Source organism: Thalassophryne amazonica, unplaced genomic scaffold (genome assembly GCF_902500255.1).
Source record: "Thalassophryne amazonica unplaced genomic scaffold, fThaAma1.1, whole genome shotgun sequence".
NCBI lineage: Eukaryota > Metazoa > Chordata > Actinopteri > Batrachoidiformes > Batrachoididae > Thalassophryne > Thalassophryne amazonica.
In genome coordinates, this window is record NW_022986254.1 from 52501 (window position 1) to 74823 (window position 22323).

Genomic DNA, 22323 nt, shown 5'->3' on the forward strand with positions numbered 1-22323 from the left:
GCCTGTCGGTTACGTCATTCGCCTGTGGGCAGTCTTTGAGTGAGGAGTCGTCCACACGCTCGTCGATTTTTTTCATTGTTTAGGAATGGCTCAGAGACTGTTGCTTTGTTTGATAAAAATTTTTTCAAAACTGTAAGGCACAACTGAGTGGACACCATTCAATAAATTCAGCTGGTTTTCGGTAAAAATTTTAACGGCTGATGAGAGATTTTGGTCTGGTAGTGTCGCCGTAAGGACGGTCCACGGCGCCTGACGGCGATCTGCGCTTCGAGGCGGCAGCGTCTCGCCGTTTCAAGTTGAAAACTTCCACATTTCAGGCTCTGTTGACGCAGTAAGTCGTCAGAGAACAGAGAACTTTCAGAAGAAGTCGGCATGAGGAGTTTATTCGGACATTCCATTGTTAACGGTCATTTTGTAATGAAAGAACGTGCGGGCAGAGTCGCATGTCGGGCCGGACCCGACCGCGGGGGGTCGCGGCAGGAAAAACACCTCCGTTGGAAATCTTAACGGGCAAGTTGGAACATGTCCAAGCTGTTAAACAATTTCTCAGTTACTCACTTGTTGAAAGCCATCAAAAGCCGCCTGAATTTTACAAATGGTCTTCAACACGGAGGTGTTTTTCTGGTCGCGGCGCACACAGATTTGCGTCGTTGTCACGGAAACGACTCGGTGAATTTGCGCGCACGTTCTTTCATTACAAAATGACCTTTAACAGTGGAATGTCCACATAAACTCCTCATGCCGGCCTCTTCTGAATCTTCTCTGTTCTCTCACGACGTCCTGGGTCAACAGAACCTTAAATTAGGATGATTTCAGCTCGAAACAGCCAGACAACGTCGCCTGGGAGCGCTGCGCGACGTCCCGCTCCGTGGGAAGTTCTTACACCGACAGAAACACCCCATAATCTCTCATCAGCCGTTAAACTTTTCACAGAAAACCAGCTTAATTTCTCGAATAGTGTCCACTCGGATATTCCTCACAGGTCCAGAAAAAATTTTGATAAAGCAACGCGCGCCGTCTCGAGCCGCGTGTGAAACAAAGGAATTCAGCCGAGAGGGCGGGACCACATCTCACTCAAGGCCTGCCCACAGGGAAATGACGTCACCGACGCGTGAAAAAACTCACGCATGCGCACGAGGGTTCAAGCATGATTGGTGTAATCGCATGTCATTCAAATCCATATAGTTAAAAAAAAAAATAAAAAGGGTCGGTTTATTATCTAATAGACCTCGTATATACACATACATACATACATACATACATATACATACACACACATATATACCTATACATACATACACACACATACATACACACATATAAATACATACACATACATACGAGGTCTGTTAGAAAAGTATCCGACCTTTTTATTTTTTGCAAAAACCATATGGATTTGAATCACGTGTGATTGCATCAGCCAAGCTTGAACCTTCGTGCGCATGCGTGAGTTTTTTTCATGCCTGTCGGTTGCGTCATTCACCTGTGAGCAGGCTTTGTGTGAGCAGTGGTCCACCCTCTCGTCGTGTTTTTTATTGCGAATAAATGTCTGAACGATTTGGACCTTTGCTGCATCAATTTTTTTTCCAGAAACTGTGAGAGACCTCCAGGTGAACACCGTTCGGAAAATTAATATGGCTTTCAGGGACACAGATTAAGGAGTGTTACTGCCGCTTTAAGGCTGGCCCACAGCATCTGATAGTTCGCCGCGCTCCGAGCGCCGATCGACAGGCTGACACCCCGCTAAAACAACCAGATCATTTCCAACGTGAAGGCTTTGTTGATCTGGGACGTCATCTGACTTTCACAAAAAGGCAGGAGATATGGACATCAGCACTTTTTCAGCACATTCCACTGTTACAGGAGTTTTTTTCATGGAAAGAAAAGCAGAGGGACGCGCCACGGAGCCGTTCATTATGCGGCACAAAACCACCTCCATGTTGGTCTCACAGGACGGCTTTCAGGTGGATTTCAGACGGCTGTCGGTTGCTTTTCAGTCGTGTGATTATCCGAGAAATTGAGCATGAGCTGGACACGCCCCAACATGTCCTGTGAGGCTTCATCACGGCGTTGCTTTTGCGCCATGCGGCTCCACCGCGACGCGCGGAACTCCTCCGCACGTCTGTCTCAATGTGCCGAAAAAGTCCTGATGTCCACGTCTTTTCACAATTCCTGTGCTAGTCAGACGACATACCGGATCAAGACAGCGTCCAGTTTAGAAATGAACGGCACATTCCACTGTTACAGGAGTTTTTGTCATGGAAAGAGGAGCGGAGGAATTCCGTGCGTCGCTGTGGAGCCACATGGCGCAAAGCAACACCGTGATGAAGCCTCACAGGACATGTTCTGGCATGTCCAGCTCATGCACAATTTCTCGGTTAGTCACACGACTGAAAACCCACCGACAGCCATCTGAAAGCCATCTCAAAGCCGTCCTGTGAGACCAACACGGAGGTGGTTTTGTCCCGCGCCATGAACGGCACGGTGACGCATCCGTCCGCTTTTCTTTCCATGAAAAACAACTTTAACAGTGGAATGTACCGAAAAAGTGCTGATGTCCACGCCTTCTTCCTTTTTTTGTGGAAGTCAGACGACGTCCCGGATCAACAAAGCCTTCACGTTGGAAATGATCTGGTTGATTCAGCCTGTCGATCGGCGCTGGGAGCGCGGCGTGCTCTCAGCAGTTGTGGCCCGTCCTTAAAGTGGCAGTAACACTCCTTAATCTGTGTAATCCCCACAAAATCGTCCCTGAAAGCCATATTATTTTTCCGAACGGTGTTCACCTGGAGGTCTCCCACAGTTTCTGGAAAACAAATTGATGCAGCAAAGCTCCAAATCGTTCAGACATTTATTCGCAATAAAAATCCAATGAGAGGGGTGGACCACTGCTCACACAAAGCCTGCTCACAGGCGAATGACGCAACCGACAGGCGTGAAAAAACACGCATGCGCACTAAGGTTCAAGCTTGGCTGATGCAAAAACACGTGATTCAAATTCATATGGTTTTTGCAAAAAATAAAAAGGTCTGATACTTTTTTGACAGACCTCGTATATATACACATATAAACACACATATATACATATACACGCCTTGGGGTTCCCCCGGAGGAGCTGGGGGAGGTGTGTGTGGATTGGGAGGTCTGGGCGGCTTTGCTTGAGCTGCTGCCCCCATGACCCGACTCCGGATAAAGCGGAAGAAAATGGATGGAGATATTTATATATATATATATATATATATATATATATATATATATATATATATATATATATATATATGCCCGTTGTGAGCCTGTCGAGGTCGGGTGCCGCGGCTTCGTTAGCCATTCACTTGTGCGAACCCTCAAACTCCTTGGAGTGAAGGGACTGCAATTCAAGAGAGCCATCAAGAATACACTGGAGGCCGCAGAGAGGGCCTCAAGGTGGCTGTGGATCCGCAGGGGGGATCCGTGGAACAACGCGCCACTTATTCACAAGTCGGGGACTGATCACCCCCGGCTGGGTCGCCCAGGAGAGGGTGTATGAAGATCAAAGACCCGAAACACCCTATGACACTGGGTTCTTCACTGATGACGTGTCCAAGTATCACCAAAAGTGTTCCGAGCACGTCCCATTGGGAGGAGGCCCCGGGGAAGACCCAGGACACGCTGGAGGGACTACAACTCTTGGCTGGCTTGGGAACGCCTTGGGGTTCCCCCGGAGGAGCTGGGGGAGGTGTGTGTGGATCGGGAGGTCTGGGAGGCTTCGCTTGAGCTGCTGCCCCCGCGACCCGACTCCGGATAAAGTGGAAGAAAATGGATGGATATATATATACATATATATATATATATATATATATATATATACATATACATAGACTCTAAGTACTTTTTCATTGTTGGAATTAGGAATTTCAGGATTCCCAGTTTCCACTGAATGTAGCACCAACTTTGAGCCTTGCACAATGGCCTTGTAACCTTTTGCATCTTCTGCAAAATCTCAGACCAAACTCATTGGATTTCCCCTGGAATCCACCCAGAGTACAGTGCATCCAGAAGGTATTCACAGCGATTCACTTTTTCCACATTTTATGTTACAGCCTTATTCAAAAATAGAGTAAATTAATTTTTTCCCCTCAACATTCTACACACAACACCACATAATTCCAGCAATGTTTCTGTGTAGGCTCTCAGTTGTCCAGGTGGTTTCCATAGTAGAGAAGCTTGAATCTTCGACTGGACTGGGTTGCTTGACGTGAGGACGTTTCGCTTCAAATCGCAGGAGCTTCCTCAGCTAAAATTCTTGCTCTGGCAGCCTGACTTCTGTGTTGACTCTTGTAGAGAAGAATAAAACAGAAGCCAACAAAAGCTGGAGTTTTTAACCTAACCAGACCCCTCCTACCGAGAGGCCGACTGCTACAGGCTAGTGACTAAACAATAGCTCTAATTAGCACCTACTGTGCTCTAGTTAGCACCCTCCTAATGACAGGGCAGCTGTCCCTCCTAATGATGTGACGGAAGCCTCTCCTGATGGCTCCCTTGACGACTCTCCTGATGACGTGAATGACTCATTACCATGAACAAAAGACTGAAACTGCTTTGACCTGAGTACCCCATTGTAAACAGGGGACAAAGCGTGTTGTGAGACCCCCTCCCCGGTTAAGGCTGGGTTTCAACTGTTTTACAAAGAATGCTTCCTTGACACCTCTCTCAAACCATTTCTTCTCTCTGGCTAAGATTTTAACTTCCTTGTCCTCAAACATGTGGTTAGTGTCTTTCAGGTGGAGATGAACTGCAGACTGAGGTCCACTGGCACCCTCTCTGCGGTGCTGGTATAGCCTTTTGTGTAAAGGTTGCTTAGTCTCACCTATGTAGTGTTCATTACAGTTTTCCTGACATCTGATAGAATACACTACATTGCTCTGTTTGTAACTAGGGATCATGTCCTTAGGGTGAACTAATTTCTGTCTCAAGGTGTTAACCGGTTTAAAGTAAACTGGGATTTTGTGCTGTCTGTAACCTGTAGGGCACTGTGCCCACAACTGCAGAGGGAAGGGCTAAAGAACAACAACTGGTACAGAAAGCCCTCACAGTATGTGGGTACCCACGATGGTCCCTGGACAAAGTGCAGAAGTCCCAGAAAACAAAGAGACCAGATAGACAGGAGACGGAGACAAGAAGAAGAGGAGTGTCTCTCCCTTATTTAGCAGGAGTAGGGGAAAAACTACAGAGGATCTTCAGACAGCAAAAAATCCCAGTTTACTTTAAACCGGTTAACACCTTGAGACAGAAATTAGTTCACCGTAAGGACAGGAAAAAACTAAGAAATCACATGTACATAAGTATTCACACCCTTTGCTCAATACTTTGTTGATGCACCTTTGGCAGCAATTCCAGCCTCAAGTCTTCTTGAATATGATGACACAAGCTTGGTGCACCTATCTTTGGACAGTTTTGTCCATTCCTCTTTCCAGCACCTCTCAAGCTCCATCAGGCTGGATGTGGAGCATCAGTGCACACACATTTTCAGATCTCTCTAGAGATGTTCAGTTGGATTCAGGTCTGGGCTCTGGCTGGGCCACTCAAGGACATTCACAGAGTTGTCCTGAAGCCACTCCTTTGATATCTTGGCTGTGTGTTTAGGGTCACTGTCCTGCTGAAAGATGAACCATCGTCCCAGTCTGAGGACAAGAGCGCTCTGGAGCAGGTTTTCATCCAGGATGTCTCTGTACATTGCTGCATTCATCTTTCCCTCAATCCTGACTAGTCTCCCAGTTCCTGCTGCTGAAAAACATCCCCACAGCATGATGCTGCCACCACCATGCTTCACTGTAGGCATGGTGCCTGTTTTCCCCCAAACATGACGCCAAAGAGTTCAATCTTTGTCTCATCAGACCAGAGAATTTTGTTTCTCCTGGTCAGAGTCCTTCAGGTGTCTTTTGTCAAACTCCAGGTGGGCTGCCATGTGCCTTTTACTAAGGAGTGGCTTCCGTCTGTCCACTCTACCATACAGGCCTGATTGGTGGATTGCTGCAGAGATGGTTGTCCTTCTGGAAGGTTCTCCTCTCTCCACAGAGGAATGCTGGAGTTCTGACAGAGTGACCATTGGGTTCTTGGTCACTTCCCTGACTAAGATCCTTCTCCCCTGATCGCTCAGTTTAGAAGGGCAGCCGACTCTAGCAAGAGTCCTGGTGGATCTGAACTTCTTCCATTCATTGAAGATGGAGGCCACTGTGCTCACTGGGACCTTCAAAGCAGCAGAAATGTTTCTGTACCATTCCTCAGATTTGTGCCTCGAGACAATCCTGTCTCAGAGGTCTACAGACAATTACTTTGACTTCATGCTTGGTTTGTGCTCTGACTGTCAACTATGGGACCTTATATGTAGACAGGTGTGTGTCTTTCCAAATCATGTCCAATCAACTGAATTTACCCCAAGTGGACTCTAATTAAGCTGTAGAAACATCTCAAGGATGATCAGTGAAACCAGGAGGCACATGAGCTCCCTTTTGATCTTCATGACAAAGGCTGTGAATACTTATGTACATGTGATTTCTTAGCTTTTTAATATTAATAAATTTGCAAAAATCTCCAATAAAAAATTCAAATCGACAATATTGTGTGTAGAATGTTGACAAAACAAACAAACAAACAAACAAACAAAAAAACAAAAACAAAAAAGGAATTTCATCCATTTTAGAATAAGCCTGTAACATAAAATGTAGAAAAAGTTAAGCGCTGTGAATACTTTCTGGGTGTACCGTAAATACTTTACCAGCAATATAATTACTGTATCTGTCATGCTGCAAAATGCCAAAGAAATAAAAGTTCAGGTTGTAGGCCAGTCCAATAAATGACTGGCCTACAACCTGAAGCAAATTTTGGCAATTTTGTAGAAAACCAAAGGGGATTACACCTTTAAGAACCGAGCATGAGTCCGATAGGAAGAAAGCACAGAAACAAATGGAACAAAACAAAACTGTAACATACACTGGAATGTTTAATATTCTCACTGCTTCTAGTCTTGTTTATAAATCAGACCTCAGACCAACAGATTAAGAAGCTCAGAATAACTAAACTGATGCGACACTGCCCTCTGAGTTTATTTGATCAGAATATTCCTGTGTTGTTGATCCTGGAATGAGACAAACTTTTCCTTGTGAAGCCTTCGTTAATGAAAAGCTTCTGGACATCAGAGTTTATTCCTCATTAGAAATTGATCTTAAAGTGGTTCACTGTTAATATTCTGCTGTAATATGGAGACTTTCCTTGCTTTAAGTCAATATAAAACATACTATGTGGCTGAAATTTTTTGATGCAATATTGTTAGTGTGCTAGAAAACTTTAATTTTGTATTTCAGAGGTTTTTAAAGGTACCGCCCACTGTTTGATTGATAATCATCAAAAAAAAAAAAAGATACCAAGGCCACATTTTAGTACTTAAGACAAATAGAGGCGGGTCCATCATTTGGCTCTGGTTCCCCCCCAAGTAACTTCAGTTCTCTTAAGTTGTTGAGCCATTAAATATATGAAAAAAGGGAAGAATCAGTGAGGAGAAACTGTTCGTATTTGAAAAACAAACATGAACATTACCTTAACACGAGGCATGAAGGGGTTACGTTTCTTGGGTTTCTTCTCTTTGGGCTTTAAAAAAAAAAAAAACATACATTATTAGATTTACAGAATATACACAGTGGCATGCAAACGTTTGAGCCTTTGGGTTTTCGCACATTTTATTAATGCTATGGGATTAATAAATTTTAAATATCAGCGCAATGGGCATGAGGAGCTGTTGAGGACTTACTTCCTTGTTCTGTTACACTGTGAAGCTTTGAAAGCGGTGGAACAAAAGTCCACTCAGAGGTATTGATGTATCTACATATCGTTTATCTGTTTTTAAAGAAACAGGATGTAGGTCATTTCAGTACAAATCTCCTTCAGACTGAACAATCTCTACTCATCACTGAGTTATCTTTATTTTCCCGTTTCAAAGTTGCAGGACAGTACTTTTAATCTGACAGTATCCACAATTATTTGTCTGTATTAAAGGATTATAAACTGAGCGCGAGGTCTGTACAGGAGAAAAATCAGACCGAGGTGTTGACAGTACGGACCGAGTGTTAGCGAGGGTTAGGGAGGTCTGTGCGAAAAACACAGATATTTATAGAGTATGTTCAGGTCCGACTTGGTTTTTCTAATTATGATTTTAGCTTTCAGGTTTGTAACAAATGTGATATGCGATCCGGACCGACTGTCACGGTAACAGTCTGATATGGGAAAATATCAGACCGGAAATCAGCCAACAGGCTGCAACACGTAGCCTTGTAATAAAATTCATTATTAGAAACGGCTGTTTTGTGTTGTTTTTTTTTTTTTTTTTTAAATCAACAGCTGATGTTTGGGGTGAGGGTCCATTTATTGCCTCTGCTTGCACGTGAAGCAATTATCGTCTCAATAAAGTTATTGATGAGGAAATGAGCATCAATGAAGTTATTGATGAAATTGTATTATGCAGAATGTCTCCACTCGCAGCTCCAGAAGCCTTTAACTTCTTCAGGGTTGTCATGGGTGTTGTGGTGGCTTCCCTCACTAGTCTCCATATTGCACAATTTTATGAACTGCCTACTCCACACAGATTTACTATAACGTTTGTATTTCTTAACGATTGATGTAAATGAAGACATTTAGGAACTTGAAATGTTTAAGTGTCCATCCCCTGGATCGTCTCAAGAAAACTGGCTGCAAAGCTGATAATTTGCTATTATTTTTTAACTTCATGCATGTCAAGTTCTAGAAATTTGTTTTCACTGTGTGTTTAAAGGGCAGAATTTTTTTTTATTCCAAATGTTATTATAGAGAAACCTGAGAATTTTACTTCTTCTAATTTTAACTTCTATATTCTAAAAAGAATTTAGTGAGAAAAAGCAGAAAGGTTGAACTTTGTGTTATATCTTTAATGTGAAGTGCAGTGTTGTATAAAGTACCGGAAAAATCACACTTAAGTAAAAGTACAGATACCCATTAAAAAAATGACTTTGGTCGAAGTTCAAGTCACTGATTGAAATGTTACTCAAGTAAAAGTCTTAAAGTATCTAGTATTTATTGTACTTAAGTATGACAAGTAATGTACAACTAAATGTACTCAAGTATTGAAAATAAAAGTACAAGTAAATGTTAATAATAAAAAACGGACTGATTATTTTATAAAAGTTTATCTAGGCTTGTAAATGACTGGTAGTATTAGTCAAAATACTGAAAATTGTGCACATCACACAAAAACACTTCAGAAACAAGGTTTCAAAACCTAAATGAGAGTAGGCTACTCACTAGGTGTTCACAGGAAACTGTCATTTATTTCTATATGTATTTATTTATTTATTTTCATTGTTACATAGTTTTATCTTTTCTGTTGTGTTTTGTTTCATCAGGTTCTTTTTGTCTCTTTCTCTAAAATTGTAAGATTATTTGTCTATTATTATTGACTATTATTGTCTATTACGTAGACTATTATTGTTGTTGCTATTAATATATGAATAAAAAAAATACAATTTGACTCTTTTACGACAATGGACGCTGAGCCATTAATTATACAGAAACAAATCAACACAAACGTGCTGATGCGAACAGCTTAATGCTAACTTTAACATTGAAAACGCCATAGACATGCTAACACATTAGCATCAGTCCCATTTTTAAGTTATAAAATACATCTATCAACTGTTCAGAAGACATAACAGGTCAGTTTAACATAAAAATATGAAATATTACTCAGAGACATATGCTCTTCAGGGTTTTAGCAGTGAAAAATTAGGATAAAGCGAAATAAACAATGAATCTACGAATCACTGCTTCGATTGGTTCAAGGTTCAAAGCAAAGACCCGCTGTAGGTCTGTAATCAATGTAGAGAAATTATCATTTTCCTGACAAACACCCCCCAAGTGCGCAACTGCAAAAAAGCCTACCGGACATGTCTCATGACAAATCGACCTGACTTCGTTGCAGTCACTAGTAATCAGTGGTGTCTCTGGGTGAAAACACGACTTTGTTTGTGTGTTTGTGTGTGGTTTTTTGTAACGAGTAACAGAAAATGTAGAAGTACGCAATTAAGGTTGGAAATGTAGTGAAGTAAAAGTGAAAGCAAGCTGAATTAAAAAAACTCAAGTACAAAGTCTCCCAAAACATACTTAAGGACAGTAGTGAAGTATTTTTACTTCGTTACTATACAACACTGGTGAAGCGTGACTTAACGTTAAATACAGACAAAAAAAAAAAAAAAAGGATTCCACAACTTTTCTTTAGCAGCAAGTAAACATAAATCAGCACTGGTGTCAATCAGAACAAAAAGTCATGTTGTCAAAAATAAGAAGACAAATTGGGGACCAAAGAACTGATCAACAAGGAAGTACGAGGTCTGTCCATAAAGTATAGGTCCTTTTTATTTTTTTCAAAAACTATATGGATTTCATTCATATGTTTTTACGTCAGACATGCTTGAACCCTCGTGCGCATGCGTGAGTTTTTCCACGCCTGTCGGTGACGTCACTCGTCTGTGAGCACTCCTTGTGGGAGGAGTCGTCCAGCCCCTCGTCGGAATTCCTTTGTCTGAGAAGTTGCTGAGAGACTGGCGCTTTGTTTGATCAAAATTTTCTAAACCTGTGAGACACATCGAAGTGGACATGGTTCGAAAAATTAAGCTGGTTTTCGGTAAAAATTTTAACAGCTGATGAGAGATTTTGAGGTAATACTGTCGCTTTAAGGACTTCCCACGGTGCGAGACGTCGCACAGCGCTCTCAGGCAGCGTCATCAGCCTGTTCAAGCTGAAAACCTCCACATTTCAGGCTCTGTTGATCCAGGACGTCGTGAGAGAACAGAGAAGTTTCAGAAGAAGTCGGTTTCAGCATTTTATCCGGATATTCCACTGTTAAAGGAGATTTTTTTTAATGAAAGACGTGCGGACGGGTCCGCGCGTCGGGACGCAGCCGACGCGGTGCAGCGGCACAGGAAAAACACCTCCATGTTGATAACCATTTGTAAAATCCAGGCGGCTTTTGATGGCTTTCAGTGGAGTGAGTATATGAGAAATTGTTTAACAGCTGGACATGTTCCAACTTGTCCTTAAGGCTTTCAACAGAGGTGTTTTTCCTGTGGCGGAGCGTCGCAGCGGCTGCGAGCCGACGCTGCAAACCGCCCGCACGTCTTTCATTAAAAAAATCTCCTTTAACAGTGGAATATCCGGATAAAATGCTGAAACCGACTTCTTCTGAAACTTCTCTGTTCTCTCACGACGTCCTGGATCAATAGAGCCTGAAATGTGGAGGTTTTAAGCTTGAAACAGGCTGATGACGGCGCCTGAGAGCGCTGCGCGACGTCTCGCACCGTGAAAAGTCCTTAAAGCGACAGTCTCACCTCAAAATCTCTCATCAGCTGTTAAAATTTTTACCGAAAACCAGCTTAATTTTTCAAACCATGTCCACTTCGATGTGTCTCACAGGTTTAGAAAAAAGTTTGATCAAACAAAGCGCCAGTCTCTCAGCAACTTCTCAGACAAAGGAATTCCGACGAGGGGCTGGACAACTCCTCCCACAAGGAGTGCTCACAGGCGAATGACGTCACCGACAGGCGTGGAAAAACTCACGCATGCGCATGAGGGTTCAAGCATGTCTGACGTAAAAACATATGAATGAAATCCATATAGTTTTTGAAAAAAATAAAAAGGACCTATACTTTATGGACAGCCCTCGTAAAGTGAGCAGAAAGGATTGAATGGAAAAATAACCTGAGTTTTTTCTGTTTTCTCATCATTTTCCTCTTTGGATGAAGACTCATCTTCTTTCAGACCTTCATCATCAGATGAAGCCTGGAAAATAAAAAAAATAAATAAAAACACAGATTTTTGTGATGGCCTTTGCCCACAAGTTTGAGGATGCTGAGAGAGAATCTGTTACCTTGTCCGCAGCCTGCGCCATAAACGGACTCAAATGTTTGTGCTTTTTCACGTGGGTCTGAAATGAAGAGAAAAGGAGATGACGAGTAACGACAGGCTGAGTGCTGGAGCTCCAGTCAGGAACAGACTCGCGCAGAAAAAAAGACGCTGACACAGTTTCAAGCTGAGTTACTCACGACCTCCACACTACAAAAAAAAGTGTAGTTTTAAACACGATAACACTAAATCTGAGGGAAAATTCTTGTTTTTTGTAATCTTGGTAAGAAGAGATAATTTGCAGTGTACCAAGATGCAAAAACCCAAAAAACTTACATTTAGAAGTGTTAGATAATCTAACTTGTTTTAGGTGTTAATTTCTTGTTTTAAGTGATCGACATGCTTATTTCTAGCTTCAACAGTCTAAATTCAAGACATCTTGTCAAGTGAACTTATCTGTCTATGCAGCAAGATAATTTCCCTTAGATTTAGTGCTTTTATCTTGTTTAAAATGACACCCCTTTTTTGCAGTGCACCAGGAGGCCAAAGTTTCACCTGTGAGCAGGATATATATATATATATATAAAAAATGTATGGATTTCAATGAAATTTGGTGATAATGTTCCAGGAAATGTGTGTTTCAATTCTGGAAGTGACATGGACTATATTCTGGAACAGAGATCCAGAAGACTGTTTGGCAAATGGTAACATTTAACTCAAAAAGTTGTGAAAGGGTTTTGATGAAATTTGATGGGCAGATGGATAATGTCCTAGAAAATAAGGGATTTTATTTTGAACATATTTCAGATCCTGCAGACGTTTTAAGTAAAAGGTGGCCTCTAGTTACATGCTCTCTAGTTCCTCTTCTTACATCAGCTGCACATCAAGAAACTCTTCAAATTACACTTTAAAAATCAGACCTGACGACTACAAAATACAGAAACAATCATTTCTTTTCACACCTCCAAGTCAAGGAAACAGGAAGTGAAAGAACAGATCCTGACAAACATTATTTCATAATCAGACGCTGACAAATCAAACACTGTGCCACTACACACAACAACATGAGAAAGTCTCAACTGTTTTTATGGATTTGACTCAAAATTTTATGGCCATTGTTTTCCATGTTGTGCCAAATTCATTAATTCGTAGAAGCATTAATTACATTAAGGATATAATTAAGTAACAGAGGTAATTTTATAAAAAGTGGGATTTAACATTTGATCCAGTGAGGAGAGACAGACTTACAGTTTTATTCTCCGAAGCCGTCAGTTCATCTTCTTCTCCGAGTCCTTCGTCGTCCGATTGATTCTGAATCGGATTAAACAACATGATCAAGCAGCCCAACATCCTGGTGCATGCTGGGATATCAGTAAACATAGCTGTTAAAAGGCCAAAATGCAAACAGACTTCAAATCATTATGGGAGATTTGTTTTTTTTTTCTTTTAAACCCTCGTTCGGCTGTGCTGGGAATTCTGTCTGGAATGAAACGTGAGCGGCTCTCAGAGTAAAACTGTACACTAACCTGATGACTGCGTCTCTCTTTGTGGCCGTTGTGTCTTTTTGCTCCATTCAGCTCCTGAAAATAAACCAAAAACATCATCTGGTCAAACAAAGTCAGCAACAAACTGACGCTCCGTGCTGAAGGTCTTTACCTCCGCTGACGGTCTCGCCGGAACTTTGGGAGTTTCTGCTTGTTTTCCTTTTCTCTCTTTGGGAACTCTGTGCTTGTTTTCCTGCAGACATGCAACATTTTGACACAGACTTTAACAACCAACATTTCAGTGACATCATTATTTCAGACAGTAAGACAGTTTTCTTTGTTTTCCCTCCCTCAGTTCTTCCACATGGACTTATATCAAACATGGTTGAAGGTCAAGGCCATATTGACCTTGAACTGTGACAACTGCATCAACTCCTCATCAAAATCTGGGCTCAAGAAGAAATACCAGCAGACCTGAAATACTTGATGATTGCCTTCAATCTACAAGGGCAAAACAAGAAGTCTGACTGTGGAAACAATCACAGAAGCTCCTTTCTGTCTACTGCAGGAAAGGTTCTTGCACTGATGGCCAACAACCATCTGAGACCACAAGCAGAAAACATCCTTCCTGAAACCCAGAGTAGCTTCCAACCAGCAAGAGAGACAACACACATGATCTTCACTGTCCATCAACTGTAAGAAAAGTGTCAAGAGCAACACCAATCATTGTACACTTTCTTCATTGACTTGACAAAGACGTTCAACAGTATATCACACCCACTGTGGTGGAAGTTCTTGAGAAAAATGAGCTGTCCGGAGAAACTGATCAAGATCCTGAGGCTTCTACACAATGATATGCCTGCAACAGTTCTGGTAAATGGAAGAAAAATGGAATCCTTCAATGGCCAATAAGGCATAAAACAGGGCTGTGACACTGCTCCCCTACACTCTCAACAGCCCTCCCCTGATCAATGACAAGGTGCCACCAAAAACTGACATCATGTACTGGACGAATGAAAAGCCAAGAAGAAAAATCACCATCACTTCATGGCTGGACTCCCAGTACGCCAAAAATCCTCGTCACAGATGGACAGCCACAACAATATTAATGCTATCTGCCGTAACCCTTCGCCATTACAGTTACGTAGTTAGATAGATAGTTAGATAGTTACAGTGCATCCAGAAACAACCATTAAGAAATGGAAGATGTTTGGATTCACCAGGACTCTTCCTCAAGCTGGCCACCCATCTAAACTGAGCGTTACTCTGTCAGAGCTCCAGCATTCCTCTGTGCAGAGAGGAGAACCTTCCAGAAGGACAACCATCTCTGCAGCAATCTATCAATCAGGCCTGTATGGTAGAGTGGCCAGACGGAAGCCACTCCTTAGTAAAAGGCACATGGCAGCCCATCTGGAGTTTGACAAAAGGCACCTGAAAGACTCAATGACCATAAGAAACAAAATTCTCTGGTCTGATGAGACAAAGATTGAACTCTTTGGCATCATGGTTGGAGGAAACCAGGCACCCGTGCATCGACGCTCCCCATCCAACCTGGTGGAGGTTGAGAGGTGCTGCAAAGAGGAATGGGCCAAACTGCCCAAAGATAGGCGCACCAAGCTTTTGGCATCACATTCAAAAACACTTGAGGCTGTAACTGCTGCCAAAAGTGCATCAAAAAAGTATTGAGCAAAGGGTGTGAATACTTAAATACTTAAACTTTTTAATTTTGAATAAATTTGAAAAAAAAAGTCTTTTTGCATGCTGTCATTATGGGGTTCTGTGTGTAGAATTTTAAGGAAAAAAAAATAATTTCATCCATTTTGGAATAAGGCTGTAATATAAAATGTGGAAAAAGTGAAGCGCTGTGAATGTTGTCTGGATGCACTGTACAATAGAAATGCAGAGTAGAAGTTGGAAAATGTTTGTTATGATCCATCGTCTCATACCCACATACAGCTTTGTTAACGTGAGAAGTGGACCTGTACCTGAACGTGCTCAGGTCCTTGTGGTTGCTCTTCAACATGCCAGGTGGACCCCATCATGATCTGTAGACACACCAGAAGTTTAACACCAACATGGAGACAGAAAAAAAGGCATGGACATGTCACATGGATCGTGATGTTCTTGACCTCATCCACCGGTATAGGTGGGACCGGCGGTGTTTCACTTCTGTCCTTCCTGTCTCTCTGGGCCGGACTGGTTCTGACTTGCTGAGAACACAAACAGCCACACAGTGTGGGAGGTTAGACAATGAGTGGGAGGAGTTTATTCAGGTTTAAGGACAATATTATTGGCAGATGTGTGTGGTGTCAGTTGTGAAATGGGTTCTGACTGACCGATTTCGGTTTCTCTTCCACTTGTTTCTCTTTGAGTAGCTCCACCTCCTCTGAGTCTTTCTAAAAATGATGCCCAGCATTAGTTTCATGTTCAAATGTAACAAATATTCACCACAGTCAGTCCCCCAGATCTTCACAGGTCCTCAGAGTTCCAAGTGTAGCATGTCAGATTAGCCCACTACCGAACTATACCCAGGTATAGTCCATGACTAGGCCAACAAATACTCTGCAGTATGACATAGCATGTTAGTTTATGCACAGGGGTATATTTTGAGCTATGCCAGATTACACCCCTCATCTTAATCCAGATTAGTATTCATCTTAATCCAGATTACACCCCCCTCTAGTCCAGATTACATCTCTAGTCTTAATCCACAAGGCAGTGTTTCATAGCCAGTGCTTTTCACCATTTATACAAATGATTGTAAAAGCACACATCAAAATAATAGCATTTTGAAATATGCAGATGGCACTGCTGTTGTGAGTCTTTTATCTAAGGATATGGACACATCCTTATATCACAATGAAATTGACAGTTTTACAAAATGGTGTGAAAGGAACTTTCTTGTGATTAATCCAACAAAAACGCAAGAAATTGTTTTTGACCCTCGGCATATATGTGAGCATGAACCTGTCCACATAGATAATGTGATCATCCAGCAAGTGGACTCCTACAGATATCTTGGGGTCCACACGGACAGTGGTCTCTCCTGGAAGGCTCACATTGACTCTCTCTGCTCATGGCTGCAGCAGAGGCTGTATTTTTTAAGGAGGCTGAGGCTGTATGGTATGGGAATTAACATCCTGCTTGTTTTTTTTTTTTACAGAGCTACACCTGAGAGCCTCATTCATTACGGGATTACAGCGTGGTTTGGTACCCTGTCTGTCCATCTGAAAAACAAGCTTGCTCACATCCATAAAACAGCCAAGAAAGTAGTAGGACTAAAGATTACCTGCCTATTCAATCAAGCCTTATATGAAGAGGCAGCAGTAAGAAGAGGAAAAATCATTTCAAAGGACCCAGAGCATCCTCTTCACAGTGAATATGTCCTGCTGCCTTCAGGACGGAGACTGAGGGTGCCACAGTGTAGGACTAACAGATTTAAGTTGTCCTTTGTACCATCTTCTATTAAACTGCTGAACACTAGATCTTCACGTACATCAGATTCTCTGCACAGTACTTAACCTGCACTTTACCAACTCTGTGGCTGAATGTGTGTTGTTTGTATCTGTTTTATTGTTTTCTGTACTGCTTTTAAGCAACATGTAGCACTGTGCCCAGGACAATTTCCCTTTGGGGACAATAAAGTTTTTTTCTATTCTATTCTAATCCAGATTACAGCCCCTCTAGTCCAGATTACACCCTTTGTCTTAATCCAGATTACCCTGGTCTTTTTCATAAACAGCTCTGTTGTATATGTTCAGAGTTTCATTTTTCCATCAAGATAATGCAGCACGCAAGATCAACATCAATAATAATAGTTTAGTCTCCACACACATGCGCACTCTCACACATACACACAATGGTACCAATTTTGGGAAATTCTCAATCTAATTTCTGCATCCTGTCTGAACCTTGTGACATAAAAAAAGTGCAATGAGTAAAAACCTGTTCAGATTAGCGCATAAAATAAAAATCTAAATTTATATGGTATTATGTATCCCTGTGTGTGGTGGTGGTGGGGAATTCACTTTAATAAGTCATAAGTCAAAATACATCAACTGATGCTGTCCATTGATTTCCTGAAAGCTGCGCTCCTCATGTGTGTAAATTCACACACAGTGTAAATATAAAGTCCGTTCGTTTTACCGAACAGGTAAGACTCGTGAATTATCTGCAAACCATTAATGGAAATTCATGCAAACCGTGAATATCCACAGACCCTTAATGATTTGCTGCAAACCACGAATAAAATATCCTGCAAAACATGCATATCATTCATGATATATTTTGACATCAGAAGCGTGAGCCCTCACAGGGCTCACGCTTCTGATGTCAAGCGCCCGGCCACACTGGGTGTGACCCGCTCCATGGACAGTGGCAGGTGAGTTTATATGGGACTGTACACCTGTCAAACCGTGACACACATGCGAGTGGAGGGGTGACGCAAAGCCCCATGGTGCAACGAAAGTGAGGGAACGTGCAGTCAGAATCCCACAGACAGTCACTTTACACCACTGGCTTCTCAGCCAAGCACATATGGTAGACCAAACATGAAGAAATTCACGTTTTGCAAGATGTACGTTCACATTTCAGGAGATATTTGTTCAGTATTCATGTTTTTCAATTGATGGTGTTAACAGCACTAAATAGATCCTGGTACAGAGCCTGGTCCAGAGCAGGTGAGCTCCACAGAATAAATCTCCATGGTGTCTTATGCCAAAACATATCCCACTTTTCCACTTTTGTGCAACCGGATCACAGATAACCACAATATCCCGGCTTAATCCCTTATCCTACTTTGGTGCGATGAGGCCCAGAACCGAATGAAAAACTGCATAATTGTAGCAATTGTATTTTTATTAATTTATTTTGAACAGAGCTGGAGAGTTTGAATTTGATTTACTTCTGTAACCTCAGGTCAGGCAGCTTTTCAAAAAACAAACTCTATCTCTCACACACACACACACACACACACACACACACACACACACACACACACACACACACACACACACGTGTGAAAAGGTGTAGTTACTTTGTTTGCAGAGCGTAACGGATTCAGTTTGTTCATGGCTTCAACCACAGAGTTCTGAAAGGAAAGGACATCAGAAAATCACCTAAATATCTCAAAACTGTATTTTCTCTGCTAGTTTCTTGGCACACTGAGTTTTTTTTAAGGGATGCTGTCACTCGTCAGGTCCATAAGTATTTAGACAGTGACCAAGTTTGGAACTCTGCCTCTGTGCAACACCACAACAAAGTTCAAACGAAATGATAAGAAAATTAGCTTTAAGGGGTTTAACAAAATCATCACATTTACCACTTTGAAATTACAGCTATACATAGGAGGCCATAAGTAAATCTACAAACTAAGTTTATTCATTTACATCACACACGTGATTGTATTAAAAAAAAAAGGTTAGTGAGGGAAACCACCAACACACCTCTAAATGAGTTACAGGCTTACGTGGCTGTGATTAGAGAAACAGGTATGACAGCTTGATGGTGGGACAGAGAACCACTTTGTTACAAATGAAATGTCAGCTACAGTTTGCCAGAAGGCACATGGGAGCACAGATCTGTGTTTCTCATACGAGTTGTGCCGTTAGGCCACAAACAGGAAGCACAAAGCTTCCCCTTCGTTATTCACACTTCAGGAGAAAGTCCAGACTCTTCTGCTAAAAGTGGCAAAAATAATGAGGTGTGTTTCTGAAACGGGAACATGTAAAAATGATGACATCACCTGCTTGTTGCCGGGCAACTTCTCGCCGCTCTGAGGCAGGTCCTCGTCATCGGACGCCATCTGTTTTTCAGCCTGCAGAGAAAAAAAACAAAAAACAAACAAACAAACAAAAACACACACCTCATCAAACAGTCTTCATCTCTGCAACTCCAAGAGTATTAAAACCCAACACGTCCTCACTTTGTATGCAGAGCGAAATGGATTCAGTTTGGTTATCGCACCAGCCAGTTTACGCTGAGAAAACACACACAGTTAAAGAAACCACAGAATCAGCTCAAGGTGACGTTAAAGTGCAGACTGAACAGTGTTTCACAGACCTGTTTGGGGGCAGACTGAGTCTCTGAGTTCTCCTGCGTCTCCTCCTCCCCCTCAACAGAGTCTGAACTTTTCTCCTGCACACAATTTTTTAAAAACAATGAAGATCAACAGCAAGTGTCGTATGACAGCCAAATACATAAATAAAAGAACAAATAAAGCAAATCAAAATATTCTGAGACAATGATTTTGCTTCCACATGAACCTCAGAGAGCTGCAAAGTTCACAGAATAAAAAGTACCAACCCACAGAGAGTTATTAAAGCTCATTATTTTATTAATGTGGTTATTCCTGAATTTTTATATATATATATATATATATATATATATATATATATATATATATATATATATATATATATATATATATATATATATATATTTTTTTTTTTTTTTTCACTTTTTCAATTATACACTTTTTAAAATACACACATCACATTTATGGTTTTTATTATTCTTATAAAGTGGATGGTATATAAAATAAAGTTATTGAACATTGATCAGTGTACGAGGTCTATTAGAAAAGTATCCGACCTTATTATTTTTTTCAAAAACCATATGGATTTGAATCACGTGTGATTACATCAGACATGCTTGAACCCTCGTGGGCATGCGAGAGTTTTTTCACGCCTGTCGGTTACGTCAATCGCCTGTGGGCAGTCTTTGAGTGAGGAGTCGCCCACCCTCTCGTCGTTTTTTTCATTGTTTAGGAATGGCTCAGAGACTGCTGCTTTGTTTGATAAAAATGTTTTCAAAACTGTAAGGCACAACTGAGTGGACACCATTCGATAAATTCAGCTGGTTTTCCTTGAAAATTTTAACGGCTGATAAGAGATTTTGGTCTGGTAGTGTCGCTTTAAGGACGGCCACGGTGCCTGATGGCGATCTGTGCTCCGAGGCGGCAGCGTCTCGCTGTTTCAAGTTGAAAACTTCCACATTTCAGGCTCTGTTGACCCAGTAAGTCGTCAGAGAACAGAGAAGTTTCAGAAGAAGTCGGCATGAGGAGTTTATTCGGACATTCCACTGTTAAAGGTCATTTTGTAATGAAAGAACGTGCTGGCAGAGTCGCATGTCGGGCCGGACCCGACCGCGGGGGGTCGCGACAGGAAAAACACTTCCGTTGGAAAACTTAACAGGCAAGTTGGAACATGCCCAAGCTGTTAAACAATATCTCAGTTACTCACTTGTTGAAAGCCATCAAAAGCCGCCTGAATTTTACAAATGGTTTTCAACACGGAGGTGTTTTTCCTGACAGATTTGCGGCGGCGTCACGGAAACGTCTCGGCGAATTTGCGCGCACGTTCTTTCATTACAAAATGACCTTAAACAGTGGAATGTCCGCATAAACTTCTCATGCCGGCCTCTTCTGAATCTTCTCTGTTCTCTCACGACGTCCTGGGTCAACAGAGCCTGAAATTAGGATGATTTCAGCTCAAAACAGCCAGACGACATCGCCTGGGAGCGCTGCGCGACGTCCCGCTCCGTGGGAAGTCCTTAAAGCGACAGAAACACCCCATAATCTCTCATCAGCCGTTAAAGTTTTTTTTTTTTTTTTTTATAAAACTGCTGGTTAGTTTTATAAGATACCTCGTATATACTGATCAACAGCGTGAGGACAAAATACAGGGTCGAGAGACCTGAAGTGCTTTGGACAAAGAAAGACTGATTTTGATCAAATATGCTGAAAGTGGCCTTAAGTCATTTCTATTCACCTGAACTCGTTTACCCTTCTGGGGGCCTCAAGGGAGCACAATTCATTACAGCCAGATAGTCACTGAAGAAATGTCTATATAAAAATCTCAGAAAAATTTGAGTAGTTTGAAAGAAACTCCAGGGAGGGGGGGGGGGGGGGTAGGGTGCGCATATAATAAGACAGTGTCGATGAAAATCTTCGTTCAGGTTAACACTGATTAAAGGAATCGAGATACAGAATTATTGAAAATGACTACATAGTTTCTCTGTAACTAATCACTGAAAAATAATAGCCATTTTATTTTTTATTTCTTGGAGCCCTGAGGGGGAGCACAGATATCCACTCAGAAAGTCCAACTTTCCATGATCACACAGTACCCCAAAGATCATCTGTATCAAATTTCAGAAAAATTCATCAAATGGTTTTCTGAGACTCTCGAGACGGCACACAGCGCAAAACACTGAATGGACCTTCATCCAAAATGACTAAAACCATTACTATGATGTTTTTTTCTTTGTCATTGACTTTGGAAACCTGAAAACGACAATGACTTAGAAACATGATCTAGACTAATGAAGAAGAAACAGATTAAAGGACTTTGAAAACATGCCTGTTTGGACTTGTGCTTTTCTGCAGAAGACGTTTTCTCCTCTGCGTTTGCCGACTCATCAGATTTTTCTTTGTCCTTAGAAAACAAAAACAAACGTCAAGTCATCAAGTCAGTCTGAAGCACTACCAAGACTCCTAAGGACTGAAGACTGACCTGAACTGAGGACAAGAATGGGTTCTTCAGGAGCTTTGCTGCCACGCTCCCCTAAGGGAGAACTAAAGATCAGAACGGTCAAAGGGCACAAAAACCACAAACAGTCAGCTTCTCACCCTTGAAGACTTCAGAGAGATCATCAGCACTGCCGGGGTGGTCGCCGTTCACACACAGACCCTCCTGAACAAAGATTAAGTTACTCATCTGCTACTGGATCGACTTTCAATCTCAGTCCTCCAGAAAACGAGATCAAGCTTTAATCAGGACCCCACCTGAGCCACACTCATGGACTCCAGAACTTTCTGTTTATTTTTTAACCTCTGACATCATCTGCCCACCATACCTGAGACTGAGACTTGGCGCCGAGCTTCGGTTTCTTGAACATTCCCCCAGTCTCCTGGGAAACAAACTCATTACAGCTCCATGGA

The 22323-nt window shown here is 41.8% G+C and overlaps 1 protein-coding gene and 1 long non-coding RNA gene across 2 annotated transcripts in view; both read right to left on the reverse strand.

Annotated features, from left to right (window-relative positions):
• Positions 1 to 19709, reverse strand: part of LOC117505828 (hepatoma-derived growth factor-related protein 2-like) — a 33954-nt gene extending 14245 nt beyond the window's left edge. The window contains exons 1-14 of the mRNA XM_034165366.1: positions 19686 to 19709; positions 19443 to 19517; positions 19306 to 19359; positions 19126 to 19197; positions 18418 to 18471; positions 15719 to 15778; positions 15512 to 15592; positions 15368 to 15427; positions 13555 to 13635; positions 13425 to 13478; positions 13147 to 13209; positions 11924 to 11980; positions 11755 to 11835; positions 7570 to 7620 (exon numbers count right to left, since the gene is read on the reverse strand). Of these exons, the coding sequence (XP_034021257.1) occupies positions 7570 to 7620; positions 11755 to 11835; positions 11924 to 11980; positions 13147 to 13209; positions 13425 to 13478; positions 13555 to 13635; positions 15368 to 15427; positions 15512 to 15592; positions 15719 to 15778; positions 18418 to 18471; positions 19126 to 19197; positions 19306 to 19359; positions 19443 to 19517; positions 19686 to 19709 (867 nt within the window). The remainder of the gene's footprint in view (positions 1 to 7569; positions 7621 to 11754; positions 11836 to 11923; positions 11981 to 13146; positions 13210 to 13424; positions 13479 to 13554; positions 13636 to 15367; positions 15428 to 15511; positions 15593 to 15718; positions 15779 to 18417; positions 18472 to 19125; positions 19198 to 19305; positions 19360 to 19442; positions 19518 to 19685) is intronic.
• Positions 19710 to 21742: 2033 nt separating this feature from the next.
• LOC117505834 lies at positions 21743 to 22294 on the reverse strand. The gene is made up of 4 exons (XR_004559280.1): positions 22239 to 22294; positions 22012 to 22075; positions 21896 to 21946; positions 21743 to 21817 (listed from the first exon to the last, which is right to left on the reverse strand). It is a non-coding gene; the product is annotated as an uncharacterized LOC117505834 (long non-coding RNA).
• Between the last annotated feature and the right edge of the window lie 29 nt (positions 22295 to 22323).